Source organism: Lampetra fluviatilis, chromosome 38, assembly GCF_964198595.1.
Source record: "Lampetra fluviatilis chromosome 38, kcLamFluv1.1, whole genome shotgun sequence".
Classification (NCBI taxonomy): domain Eukaryota; kingdom Metazoa; phylum Chordata; class Hyperoartia; order Petromyzontiformes; family Petromyzontidae; genus Lampetra; species Lampetra fluviatilis.
The window spans coordinates 11693360-11707475 of record NC_136312.1 but is presented as its reverse complement, the minus strand read 5'-3'; the positions used below and the strand labels follow the sequence as shown (position 1 = coordinate 11707475).

General features: G+C 52.7%; 1 protein-coding gene across 1 annotated transcript in view; it reads right to left on the bottom strand.

Annotated features, from left to right (window-relative positions):
• Nucleotides 1-10501: 10501 nt before the first annotated feature.
• The window catches only part of LOC144945698 (rho GTPase-activating protein 4-like), a 49331-nt gene continuing 45716 nt past the window's right edge, over nucleotides 10502-14116 (bottom strand). Inside the window, exon 23 of the mRNA XM_078874266.1 lies at nucleotides 10502-12709. Coding sequence (XP_078730392.1) covers nucleotides 12008-12709 — 702 coding nt within the window. The 3' untranslated portion in view covers nucleotides 10502-12007. The remainder of the gene's footprint in view (nucleotides 12710-14116) is intronic.

Here is a 14116-nt window from a genome sequence, read left to right as displayed (position 1 = left end):
CCTGTTATATATAAGTTACATTCTAAGGCTGCACGCGCGTGGGGTGTTAACGATACGGACCGCGGGACGTGCTAAGAATTGTGAATTAATTCCGCATCCAGACGGATGAGAGTTTCCCCCCGACCGTTTTGTAAGCCAATTGCGTCGATATAGCCGTGTTGTCCCTCTTGTGTATCATACTCGATATACCGTAATCATGTCATTATATACACACACACACCATGAACACGTGCAAATCTGGAGCATCAGACCACACGGTAATTTGCAAACCCATTGAACCATTGTTGCAAAACTTTATTTTTTATATGGTCCACTTTAACTCGACAGATAATATACTGTATATGTATCACCAGGAGCGTAGCGGATCGATTGACTTTATATGTGAATATGGAACGTTTTCAGACCCCCCCCTCCCCCCCTGTACAAATATTTTTGCGGCTGCTTGCAGAGTTGGGTGAGCGTCCGGGCTGCAATGGGAGGTTGTAAATCACCGATCACCGGCGGTGATGTCAGCAGCTCGGCGAACCTAGCCCGCGAACGTCTCTTTGCCGGCCAAGAACCGGGGGGTTCGATTCCCGATCGAACCCGCACACCAGGCGAGGTAGTCAACATCTCTCTACCCTGGCGAGATGTTGGAGCACCAGGGTAGAGACCCGGGGACGCAGGCTTCAAGGAAGAGGAGCTGCGGGAAGAGGCGGTGTGTGTGTATATATATGTGTGCGTATGTTTAACTTCTTTCGCACCGTATGTAGCCAATCTCGCTAATCGGAGATGTCGGGGAAGGACAACAAACCTAACTCGACAACAGAAAGCAGTTGTCAAGAAATGAGTTTTCAGTCGAGGTGATGATGATGATTTAAAAGTGCGCAGCTCCCAGTGGCGCTCCTAGTATCGGCAGCCTGTACAGGTGTGGGGGTGGTGCAAGGGGAGTGGTGGTGGAGCGGTTTCCGCGCTCCGCTACGAACCCGACGACCATTCCCGCTCACGGTGACAATTATCTGAACCGGTCCTGGGCCTCCCCTAGGTCGACTCAGTCTCAATTGGGTACCTGGTGCGGTGTGTACAAACATCGCCACTGGGGAGACAAAGACGACCGGGCGTGGTGTTGGCCACCCCTTCGTGTGCAGTGTCGGCCTTCACAGGTGCAGGCTACACGGGAGATCTTTGTCTTTACCTCGAGACGACCATCCGTGACGGCGCTTCGCATGCGCTGGGCAGCTGCCCCTGGGGGTGCCCCCAGGGGCAGCTGTCCCTGCGCGGCACCAGGCGGACTCGGCAGCTGGCGCTGTGAGCCTGCAGCGGTCTGCCAGTCGGTGGGGGGGGGGAGAGGGGGGCGATGATGATTGCTGTGTAATCCCAATCGAGTAATGTACCTGCTACATGTATTATATATATATTTATCTCTCTCTCTTTGCTCATTACCTTGAGATGCGGGCGCGTTTGTGTCTCTGTATAAATCCCCGAGATGTAGAATCTGGACACACGCACACGGTGTGTGGGATGTTGCCACGGTGGTGCCGTGGTCAGCGCGCTCGGCGTCGGATATAACCAAAGCCCATTCAGGCTGCTGGCGCGAGAGTTGCAGCAACACGGATGTCCAGTTTGTTGAAGTTGTTGTTGGTGGCGTTGTTGGTGTATTTTGTAACAAACGGATTCAATCAAGCGCCCCAATTCCACGGTGACGCTGTTTTGAAAACCGGCTCGGGCGTTCGCCACTGATGGCAGCCGTGGGCCCCTGAAAAAACAGTCTGACCATAATGGACGATGTTTAACAAGTCTCATCATCGCCAAGCATCGCTTGCGAGAGACATTGCTGACGTGAGGCGATGCAATTTGCCTATGACACGTACCAAAATAGAGAGCTTTTTGGGTTAGGTTGCGTGAATATAAATGTGTCGTGAATTCTAGATTTGAAGCTTTCGTGACTGCAAGGATTCATACTCTTAGGTTTTTTCGGTAAAGTCACGTAGGTGAAAGTAATAAGCAACAAAGTAAGCGATATCCTGGTGTTGCACCTGTCCTCTCGGATCGCCTTCCTGGGCCCCCCCACCCCAACCCCCCACCCTGCACTCGTCCGCCTTGGCTCCTCCCCCCTCCTCTTACCCTCTATACTAATAATGTCTCATCACAACTAACTGTCACTACAGTTATTTTGCTGTGCCTTTTTACACATGATGAAGGAAGCTTGTGTTGCCTCCGAAACGTCGTGATTTATTATTTTATTTCTATTAGTATTTCTATCATTTTTATTATTTATGTATATTTACCTACGTGACTTTACCGAAAAACCCTAAGAGTGTGTGTCGTGAAACCCGCCACCGCCCGCCACGGCCAATCAGACAGGTCGTGCCACGTAAGCAGCACGTGGCAATGAGTGGCTCGTGCAGCACCCACGCCGCGTGTTGGAGAGAAACCCGCAACCACATTGGCAATCAGAGGCCCCGTGACGTTCCGCCGGCAACCACAACAAGCACGACAACCACAACAACCACAACAAGCACAACAACCACAACAAGCACAACAAGCACGGGCATCATGAGGCGACAGCCAGAACCGTGGAGGTTTCCTCTTGCCGTCTCGGGCTTCAATATGAGTAGGGGGTCGATGTGATGGCATCACTTGTGAGCCAATCATGTGCGAAGGCCGGGGGGGGGGATAACTCCCATTACCCTTTGGGTTATTCACGGGGTCATCAACACACATTTGAAGTCACGCCGTCTAACCCAGACACCTGTGTTGTGGATCATACTGGTCGCAAAAGCCCCCTGCGGCTGCTGCTGCTGCGGCTCCGAGTTAAACTCGAATCGCGCCAACTTGGAAGTCGCGGGGGCTCAGAGAACTGCGTGTTCGTGTCGAGCCCCCAAGGATCCGAAGGTGCCCGTCTCCAATGTGCGCGGATAACGCGGAATGCGACCTCCAGCAATGGGCCACTGCCGTTTGGCTCCCCACGGTATCGTGGTGAGCCCACGGTCGTTCTCGTTGTTTGAACGTCGACGCCGTATCGACTGTCAGCGAATGGGGTTTTGCTATAAACTTTGGTAATAATCGGCTGAGTCAACGAAACTCATGGATACGACACAATGCAGGGTGCAGCGTGCTAACCACTGCGCCACCGCTCCCGCCGTGTCGAGTGAATGCAATGCCCCGGGGGGGGGAGGCTAAGTGGGGGGCTGAGTGGGGGGTTGGGCGGGGGGTTGGGCGGGGGGTTGGGCGGGGGGTTGGGCGGGGGGTTGGGTGGGGGGCTAAGTGGGGGGCTGAGTGGGGGGTTGAGTGGGGGGTTGGGCAGGGGGTTGGGCGGGAGGCTGAGTGGGGGGCTGAGTGGGGGGTTGAGTGGGGGGTTGGGCGGGGGGTTGGGCGGGGGGTTGGGCGGGGGGCTGAGTGGGGGGCTGAGTGGGGGGCTGAGCGGCTCTCCGTCGCATTGAGACGCCCGCCGGTGCGCTGTGTGCATGGATGTGAACATAAACGTCGTGTTGTCCTTTCCAGTGACGGCGGGTCTCGACTCTTCTGGAGTGTTGTTGCGTTTTTGGTTGTTGTGTTTTCGGTCTATTTTGTTCTTCTTGGTTCTTTCGGTAAAGTCACGTAGAAGGGAAATAATAAAATAATAAAAATAAAACATAATGAAATTCTCACGACGTTTCGGCCACAACGCAAGCAGCCGTCCTCAGGCGAAGAACAGGGCTGTCGGAGAGATGTTGGGATGTGGTCTCTCCGACAGCTGTGTCTTCACCTGAGAACGGCTGCTTGCGTTGTGGCCGAAACGTCGTGAGAATTTTATTATGTTTTATTTTTATTATTTTATTATTTCCCTTCTACGTGACTTTACCGAAAGAACCAAGAAGATGAATCCCTGCAGTCACGAAAGCTTTAAATCGAAATTATGTTTTGTTGTTTGTGTTTTCTTATTGTGTTTTTGTTGTGTGCATTTGAAAGTTTTATTGTTTATTTGTTATTGTTTCGTTGTTGTGGTGTTTTTCTTGTTGCGTTGTTTTGTTTTCATATTGTGTTTGTGTTGGATTTGTGTTTGCGTTGTTGGGTTTGTGTTGTTGGGTTCGTGTTGTTGGGTTTGTGTTGCTGTCTTTGTGGTTGTTTGTGGTGTGACTCATACATAGTTGATGCACACAGAGACTCATAGACTCAAACAGCGCCCCGGACTCCCGCAGAGACCCATAGACTCAAACGAAGACCCATAGACTAACGCAGAGACCTATAGACTCATGCAGAGACCCATAGATCCAGAGACCCCGAGACTCACACAGAGACCTATAGACTCACACAGATACCCATAGACTCACACAGATACCTATAGACTCACATCGGCTGAGTTGTGATGAAACAGGGTTCTCAAGTGCAGTGAGTTGGTGGACTCGAATAAGCCCTGATTTAGCTCTCTCCTGTAAATAGTTCATACCACCCCCCGCCCACATTGAACGTTGAATAAACGTCCATCATTTTGTTCAAAACTTAGAGGACTTCATATCATTAGCCGGGCGGTGATGGTGGTGGTGCTGTTTAGGTGTTTGGTAGAATTTTCCGAGTGGTGGTCCTGGTGGTGGTTGCACTGCACGTGGCTGCCTGTGGTGAGGGTTGGTGGATCACCGCATGAATGTCGGCAAACTCTCCCTCTCGTGGGCATTGAGGAGCAGTACCACTGGGATCTGCCAATAGACAGGAAGCACAGAGTGTGGACTAATCTCCATCACAGAGTGTGGACTAATCTCCATCACAGAGTGTGGACTAATCTCCATCACAGAGTGTGGACTAATCTCCACAGAGTGTGGACTAATCTCCATCACAGAGTGTGGACTGATCTCCATCACAGAGTGTGGACTAATCTCCACAGAGTGTGGACTAATCTCCATCACAGAGTGTGGACTAATCTCCATCACAGAGTGTGGACTAATCTCCATCACAGAGTGTGGACTAATCTCCATCACAGAGTGTGGACTAATCTCCATCACAGAGTGTGGACTAATCTCCATCACAGAGTGTGGACTAATCTCCATCACAGAGTGTGGACTGATCTCCATCACAGAGTGTGGACTGATCTCCATCACAGAGTGTGGACTAATCTCCACAGAGTGTGGACTAATCTCCATCACAGAGTGTGGACTAATCTCCACAGAGTGTGGACTAATCTCCATCAAAGAGTGTGGACTGATCTCCATAACAGAGTGTGGACTAATCTCCATCACAGAGTGTGGACTAATCTCCATCACAGAGTGTGGACTAATCTCCACAGAGTGTGGACTAATCTCCATCACAGAGTGTGGACTAATCTCCATCACAGAGTGTGGACTGATCTCCATCACAGAGTGTGGACTAATCTCCACAGAGTGTGGACTAATCTCCATCACAGAGTGTGGACTGATCTCCATCACAGAGTGTGGACTGATCTCCACAGAGTGTGGACTAATCTCCATCACAGAGTGTGGACTAATCTCCATCACAGAGTGTGGGCTAATCTCCATCACAGAGTGTGGACTGATCTCCATCACAGAGTGTGGGCTAATCTCCATCACAGAGTGTGGGCTAATCTCCATCACAGAGTGTGGGCTAATCTCCATCACAGAGTGTGGACTGATCTCCATCACAGAGTGTGGACTAATCTCCATCACAGAGTGTGGACTGATCTCCATCACAGAATGTGGACTAATCCCCATCACAGAGTGTGGACTAATCTCCATCACAGAGTGTGGACTGATCTCCATCACAGAGTGTGGGCTAATCTCCATCACAGAGTGTGGACTGATCTCCATCACAGAGTGTGGACTAATCTCCATCACAGAGTGTGGACTGATCTCCATCACAGAATGTGGACTAATCTCCATCACAGAGTGTGGGCTAATCTCCATCACAGAGTGTGGACTGATCTCCATCACAGAGTGTGGACTAATCTCCATCACAGAGTGTGGACTGATCTCCATCACAGAATGTGGGCTAATCTCCATCACAGAGTGTGGACTAATCTCCATCACAGAGTGTGGACTGATCTCCATCACAGAGTGTGGACTAATCTCCACAGAGTGTGGACTGATCTCCATCACAGAGTGTGGACTGATCTCCACAGAGTGTGGACTGATCTCCATAACAGAGTGTGGACTAATCTCCATCACAGAGTGTAGACTGATCTCCATCACAGAGTGTGGACTGATCTCCATCACAGAGTGTGGACTAATCTCCACAGAGTGTGGACTAATCTCCATCACAGAGTGTGGACTAATCTCCATCACAGAGTGTGGACTAATCTCCATCACAGAGTGTGGACTAATCTCCATCACAGAGTGTGGACTAATCTCCATCACAGAGTGTGGACTAATCTCCATCACAGAATGTGGACTAATCTCCATCACAGAGTGTGGACTAATCTCCATCACAGAGTGTGGACTAATCTCCATCACAGAGTGTGGACTAATCTCCATCACAGAGTGTGGACTAATCTCCATCACAGAGTGTGGACTAATCTCCATCACAGAGTGTGGACTAATATCCATCACAGAATGTGGACTAATCTCCATCACAGAGTGTGGACTAATCTCCATCACAGAGTGTTGACTAATCTCCATCACAGAATGTGGACTAATCTCCATCACAGAGTGTGGACTAATATCCATCACAGAGTGTGGACTAATCTCCATCACAGAGTGTGGACTAATCTCCACAGAGTGTGGACTGATCTCCATCACAGAGTATGGACTAATCTCCATCACAGAGTGTGGACTGATCTCCATCACAGAGTGTGGACTAATCTCCACAGAGTGTGGACTGATCTCCATCACAGAGTGTGGACTGATCTCCACAGAGTGTGGACTGATCTCCATAACAGAGTGTGGACTAATCTCCATCACAGAGTGTGGACTGATCTCCATCACAGAGTGTGGACTGATCTCCATCACAGAGTGTGGACTGATCTCCATCACAGAGTGTGGACTAATCTCCATCACAGAGTGTGGACTAATCTCCATCACAGAGTGTGGACTAATCTCCATCACAGAGTGTGGACTAATCTCCATCACAGAGTGTGGACTAATCTCCATCACAGAGTGTGGACTAATCTCCATCACAGAGTGTGGACTAATCTCCATCACAGAGTGTGGACTAATCTCCATCACAGAATGTGGACTAATCTCCATCACAGAGTGTGGACTAATCTCCATCACAGAGTGTTGACTAATCTCCATCACAGAATGTGGACTAATCTCCATCACAGAGTGTGGACTAATATCCATCACAGAGTGTGGACTAATCTCCATCACAGAGTGTGGACTATTCTCCATCACAGAGTGTGGACTAATCTCCATCACAGAGTGTGGACTAATCTCCATCACAGAGTGTGGACTAATCTCCATCACAGAGTGTGGACTAATCTCCATCACAGAGTGTGGACTAATCTCCATCACAGAGTGTGGACTAATCTCCATCACAGAGTGTGGACTAATCTCCATCACAGAGTGTGGACTAATCTCCATCACAGAGTGTGGACTAATCTCCATCACAGAGTGTGGACTAATCTCCATCACAGAGTGTGGACTAATCTCCATCACAGAGTGTGGACTAATCTCCATCACAGAGTGTGGACTAATCTCCATCACAGAGTGTGGACTAATCTCCATCACAGAGTGTGGACTAATCTCCATCACAGAGTGTGGACTAATCTCCATCACAGAGTGTGGACTAATCTCCATCAAAGAGTGTGGACTAATCTCCATCTGCGTCAGGAAGCCATTCCTCCTGACTCTGGCGGTAGAAGGCAGCACAGGGGACCACGCTCTATCCCTGTATGTGATACAGTGTTGTCTCTCTGTATGGGATGGAGTGTTGTCTGCCTGTATGGGATGGAGTGTTGTTTCTCTGTATGGGATACAGTGTCGTCTCTCTGTATGGGATGGAGTGTCGTCTCTCTGTATGGGATGGAGTGTTGTCTGCCTGTATGGGATGGAGTGTTGTTTCTCTGTATGGGATGGAGTGTTGTCTGCCTGTATGGGATGGAGTGTCGTCTCTCTGTATGGGATGGAGTGTTGTCTGCCTGTATGGGATGGAGTGTTGTTTCTCTGTATGGGATGGAGTGTCGTCTCTCTGTATGGGATGGAGTGTTGTCTGCCTGTATGGGATGGAGTGTCGTCTCTCTGTATGGGATGGAGTGTTGTCTGCCTGTATGGGATGGAGTGTTGTTTCTCTGTATGGGATGGATTGTCGTATATCTGTATGGGATGGAGTGTCGTCTCTCTGTATGGGATGGAGTGTTGTTTGCCTGTATGGGATGGAGTGTTGTCTGCCTGTATGGGACGGAGTGTTGTCAACTCGCACCCGTGGGGTGCTCTTGGCACTGCGGATTCCTCCCACGAGTATAAACACGCTCACTCATGGTCTGATAACACCTTGACACATGGAGGACCCCGGAACTCGGGCAATTGTTGGCGCCGGCTGACCCACGTGTGGCTGCTGCTGCTGCCACTCGTCTCCTCCTGGCGCCTCTGAGTCATCGTCCCCCCCCTCTCTTCCCAAGAGCGGGGAGCGGCTCTTGTGAGGTGAGGGCTTTAGCGCGACGTTACGAGTGGACGCGGGTATCTTAAAACAAAAAGTTTTTTTTTTATTTCACCAGGTAAGGCCCCGCCGAGCTGCTGTATAGCTCTGAGCTGGCCATGACAGCTGAGAGCAACTCGACCAAGTGGCTCGTCACCACGACACCCACGGCCCAGCCCCTGTTCACACCCCCCATGGCCCAGCCCCTGTTCACACCCCCCATGGCCCAGCCCCTGTTCACACCCCATAGCCCAGCCCCTGTTCACACACCCATGGCCCAGCCCCTGTTCACACACCCATGGCCCAGCCCCTGTTCACACACCCATGGCCCAGCCCCTGTTCACACCCCATAGCCCAGCCCCTGTTCACACACCCATGGCCCAGCCCCTGTTCACACACCCATGGCCCAGCCCCTGTTCACACCCCATAGCCCAGCCCCTGTTCACACACCCATGGCCCAGCCCCTGTTCACACACCCCATGGCCCAGCCCCTGTTCACACACCCCATGGCCCAGCCCCTGTTCACACACCCCATGGCCCAGCCCCTGTTCACACACTCCATGGCCCAGCCCCTGTTCACACACCCCATGGCCCAGCCCCTGTTCACACACCCCATGGCCCAGCCCCTGTTCACACCCCATGGCCCAGCCCCTGTTCACACACCAACGGCCCGATACAGTGGATGATGATGACGACACAGTGGATGGTGATGGCGACACAGTGGATGGTGATGACGACACAGTGGATGGTGATGACGACACAGTGGATGATGATGACGACACAGTGGATGGTGATGACGACACAGCTGCTGCTGGGGCTTTGCAGCTCGACAAATGAACCACGTGTGAGTGCCTGGACAACCAGCAGGCGCTTTACCCCCACCTCGCCCTCTAAGCCTACAGCCCGCGACATAAACACAGCAACTGTGTGTCGCGGTGCACCTCTACCACAGAGGGGCCTTGCCCATACACAGCAGGTAGCTTCCTAGCATTGTTTCAAGAAAAGCCTGACTCTCCACTGGCATCGTCATCCATTGTGTCGTCATCATCATCCACTGTGTCATCATCCATTGTGTCGTCATCATCATCTACTGTCATCATCATCCACTGTGTCATCATCCATCGTGTCGTCATCATCATCATCAGTATTTACATCAACGTCGTTGTCGTCATCGTCCATACAGTAATCATCGTCGTCGTTATCTCTCGTCATCATCGTCATCCACATGTCATCATCGTCCACACCTCCGGTTAGCACGGTTGGCTGCATACGGTGCGAACGAAGTTCATCATCGTCATCGTCTTCATCGTAACACAAAAACGTGCCGCTCGTATTACCCGGTGAGTGCGGCTGTGACGCCCGAGGTGAGAGATTTCACATCGGTCACGAGTCGCGGACATCTCCCAGTGACAGCGCCCCACCCCTGACGGTGAGAAGCGGCCGGCGGAAGTGGATGTCACGGAGCCACCTCCCAACCCTGCTGCTGCTATGGAGAGTCACACCGCATGGCGACCACGGTGGCCAGGAGATGCTCATTGCCTCACCTGGGATACAGGAGGGCATGGGTTGGATCCCGACCCTGACACCTGCTGTATATTTGGAGTTTGCGTGTCTCTTTCCCCGTGGTCATGCGGATTTTTCTCTGGCTCCTCCGATTTTTTGCCCCTCCGCATTTAGAGTCAACGTCGCACGTTTAGAGAGTATTTGGCTACAGCTGTACATGCCCACGTGATGATGACGATAAGCCACTTCGCAGTCATTCGTGGCCAGGTCGCTCCTCAAGAAGAGCTGCACACAGCTCAGTGGGGCCTTGCCTGGTTAGATAAAACAAATAGTCAAATACAAAATATTTTATAGATATTTTTCATATCCTCACCTCTTCTCCATCGCCCATTTCTCTTCCCTTTCCCTCCCCTCGTCCATCTACCCCCTGTCCCCCCCCCCCCCGTACCCCCTTTCATGACCCCCAGAGTACCCCTTTATCGCCGTCGCTCGACCCTTGGCAGCTGGCAGTGGCGCGTGCCCCTGGCGACTCCGTCGGGCTCCGTCAGCCCCTTGGGCGACGCTCTCTCTGGGTGCTGCCGGTTCCGCTATAGCGCGGTGGGAGTTGCGTCCCTGGAGAACACCGCGTTATGGAAAAATGTGCATTATAATGAATCAAATATAATACAGTAGAACCCCTCTTAATGACCACCTCGGTGAACAACTAATCGCTTAACGACGGGCCTCCATAGAGCCCAATGCGTAGTGTATCGTCGTGTAGAGTGTAGTATATAGTAGTGTAGTGTATAGTCTAGTGTGTAGTGTAGTGTATAGTAGTGTATAGTGTAGTGTATAGTAGTGTAGTGTAAAGTCTAGTGTATAGTAGTGTAGTGCCTCCATAGAGCCCAATGTGTTCACTTACCGACAATTCAGGTACAGTAAATATGAATGCATTGTTTAACCAAGTTTATTTTAATGTGTTTAAAATGTTGTTAGTATTTTTATGTATTAATACCCATTGTTTAAATATAAAGTACGTTTCTTGGGTGAAACAGGGTAACTTTTGATGCTATCTGAACGCAGTAAGCCGTTAACGTGTTATTCCTAGACTCGTTCAACCACCAAATCACGTAACGCCCGGTTTCGTGGAACCAATTGCCGTCATTAAGAGGGGTTCTGCCATACAGGGTAAGGCACAGTCCGCGATGACGCGTGAGATGCGTATGCAGGCTGAACAAAGACGGAGGCACGTGGTGGCCAGCCTCACGGAGCATCCAGCAGCATCCCACCGCCTCGTGTGATCCCAGGTCGAGGCAGCAGCCATGTGACCGCTTATCCCCACTCGCGTGACGCAGTTCCATTCGCTCGGTCGCGTTATATCCAGGTGGCATTATGAAAAGAACAAGCGGCGTCACAGGAGAACGGGCTGCATATCTGAATCTAAATTAGATTAGGTTGCAACGTAGAAGTAAGAAAAATGGTTGCACGGAGAAGACAACCTGATGTTGCATGCAGGCAGGCAGTGACAAGAAGGAGACTGCCGCTATTTGGACACACACAAACATGTCGTGGGATGGACAACAACGGGAAAATTAAAAGTGTGTAGTTATTGTTGTTCTTATTGTTCGGGAAAATGTAAAGAACTGGAAAGAGAGGAAGCGCTAACAGAGAATGGTTTGACGACGACGACGACACCATAAACAGATGTGGTGCCAGAAAGATGGGGGCCACTGACGCGTACTGGCACGAGGACACAGAGAGAGTGGAAACAACAAATCACGAAATGTGCAGTGGACACTTCCGATTGGCTATCTACCCCAGGGATCGTGACAACGATAATGACGTAGTACCCCTCCATCGCTGCCACACATTCCTCAACAGCCCGCAAGTGGCGCGTTCCCCTGCCAGCTCCGCCACTCCACGTCGACGTTTCCGTAGGGCAACGTCGGCCTCCTTGAGCGAAATTCGTCGCGGCTGTATCTAAATCCGAAATCAGATTGGGGGTTTACAGCGCACAGTGGCGCTCCGCAATGCTCCCCATGCTGCGCGCGGACGACAGCGCAGCAGCGGCGGCAGTCGCGGCGGCGGCGGCGGGACAGCAAGTGGGGCCGGGCGGCCCGACTCGCGCGGCGGCCGGAGGGATGGCGGCGGCAGTGGCGGTGGCAGAAGCCTGAGCTAGGCCCGCGGGCTTAGGCCGGATGGCGGGCGGCAGTCCCGCGGCCCTCGCGCCGCCTGGCCCTCCCGCGGCCTTCCCCAGCGAGAGGCCCACGCGGAGGCTGCTCCCGGGGAGGCCGCTCCCGGGCGGCGGCGGCGGCGAGGAGGAGGCCAGCCGGTGGCGGCGGCCCACAGGCGTCGCCGGGAGGCTGTGAGTGGTCGACGGCCACGGCTGGCGGACGCCGGAGCTCCAGCTGGGGGCGATGTCACGGCGGCGGTGGTTATGGTGGTGGCACGGTTGGCAGAGGTGGCGCTGACGGTGGTGGTGGGCGGGTATCGGCGGTGATAGCGATGATGGTGATGGCTGCTGCTGGTGTTGCTGCGGTGGCGATGACGACGGCGGTGGCGATGATGGTGATGATGACGGTGGCGGTGCCGGCGATGGGCTGCCGGGGAACGTGTCCAGCACGAGGTCGGGAGCTCGCTCCGCCGATCCCTGGCGCTCCATCTCCTGGAGTTCATGCAGAGCGTTGTGGAGCGCCGCCTCGATCTCCTACGGAACGCAGGCATCCGTGGTCATGGCCGCTCGTGCCCTATCCACGATCGGATGAATCAGCCTTCACCCCCTCCCCCCCACCCTCTAGCCCAGCAATCCCTTGCTGCAAGCCGGCGGCAGGGCCTCTGTCATACGGAGCGTCTAGGCAAGCATCGCACCCGAGTGTGGTGCTAAAGCCTACACTTTGTCATCTTACCCAGGTTCAAGGCCCCACTGAGCTGTCTTAGCTCTTTAGCTCTTTTGCAGAAGTCACGTCGTAATTTATAGCAGCAGCCAAATACTCTGAGCGCGTAACATCGATTCTGAACGTGGAATCACTACCCACACTTTACCCCACCTGGTAGAGGTGGACTACCCACACTGTACCCCACCTGGTAGAGGTGGACTACCCACACTGTACCCCACCTGGTGGAGGTGGGACTACCCACACTGTAGCCCACCTGGTGGAGGTTGGACTACCCACACTGTACCCCACCTGGTGGAGGTGGACTACCCACACTGTACCCCACCTGGTGGAGGTGGACTACCCACACTGTACCCCACCTGGTGGAGGTGAACTACCCACACTGTACCCCACCTGGTGGAGGTGGACTACCCACACTGTACCCCACCTGGTGGAGGTGGACTACCCACACTGTATCCCACCTGGTGGAGGTGGACTACCCACACTGTACCCCACCTGGTGGAGGTGGGACTACCCACACTGTACCCCACCTGGTGGAGGTGGGACTACCCACACTGTACCCCACCGCGCGCGGCTTCCGATGGACGGATTCATGGCTGGTTGCCGATGGCGAATCCGCTGATAACCAATGTGGCAGCTTCCTTGAGTGCTTTGGTGAGTGTTGTGATGAGTATGGTGGTGTGTTCTGTAACCGAGTCTGGTGGCTAGCAGATCAGTGGTCTTGTGGTGAGTATTTCGGTGAGATGTGGTGAATGCTGTGGTAAGAGTGTTTTGTTGAATGTTGTGGTGAGTGTGGTGCTGATTGGCGGTGAGTGTTGTGGTGAGTGCGACGGTGAGTATTATGTTGAATGTTTTAGGGAGTGTTGTGGTCAGCTGTGGTGATGTGGTGGTGGTTGTTGTGGTTGATATCGTGGCGAGTATGATGGGGAAGTGTTTTCGTGAATTGCGGTAAGCGTGGTGGTGTGTGAGCTCTGGTGAGCGTTTCAGCATCTTCGCCGGTTGGAAACATTTAGGCTGGCCTGCCTACGATCCATTTAAACCTGCAGGCTGGATTGTGTAAGGAGCTTACAAATCCTTGAAAGATCTGGGCAAAGTCCCATCGGTGAGCTCCTCCGGCAGGCAAGGCTGCGTTGGCTGGGTCATGTAGCCCGCATGCCCAGCCACCGCATGCCTAAACAGCTTTTGTTCGGCCGGATCGAGGGGGCTAAACGGGCGCGGCA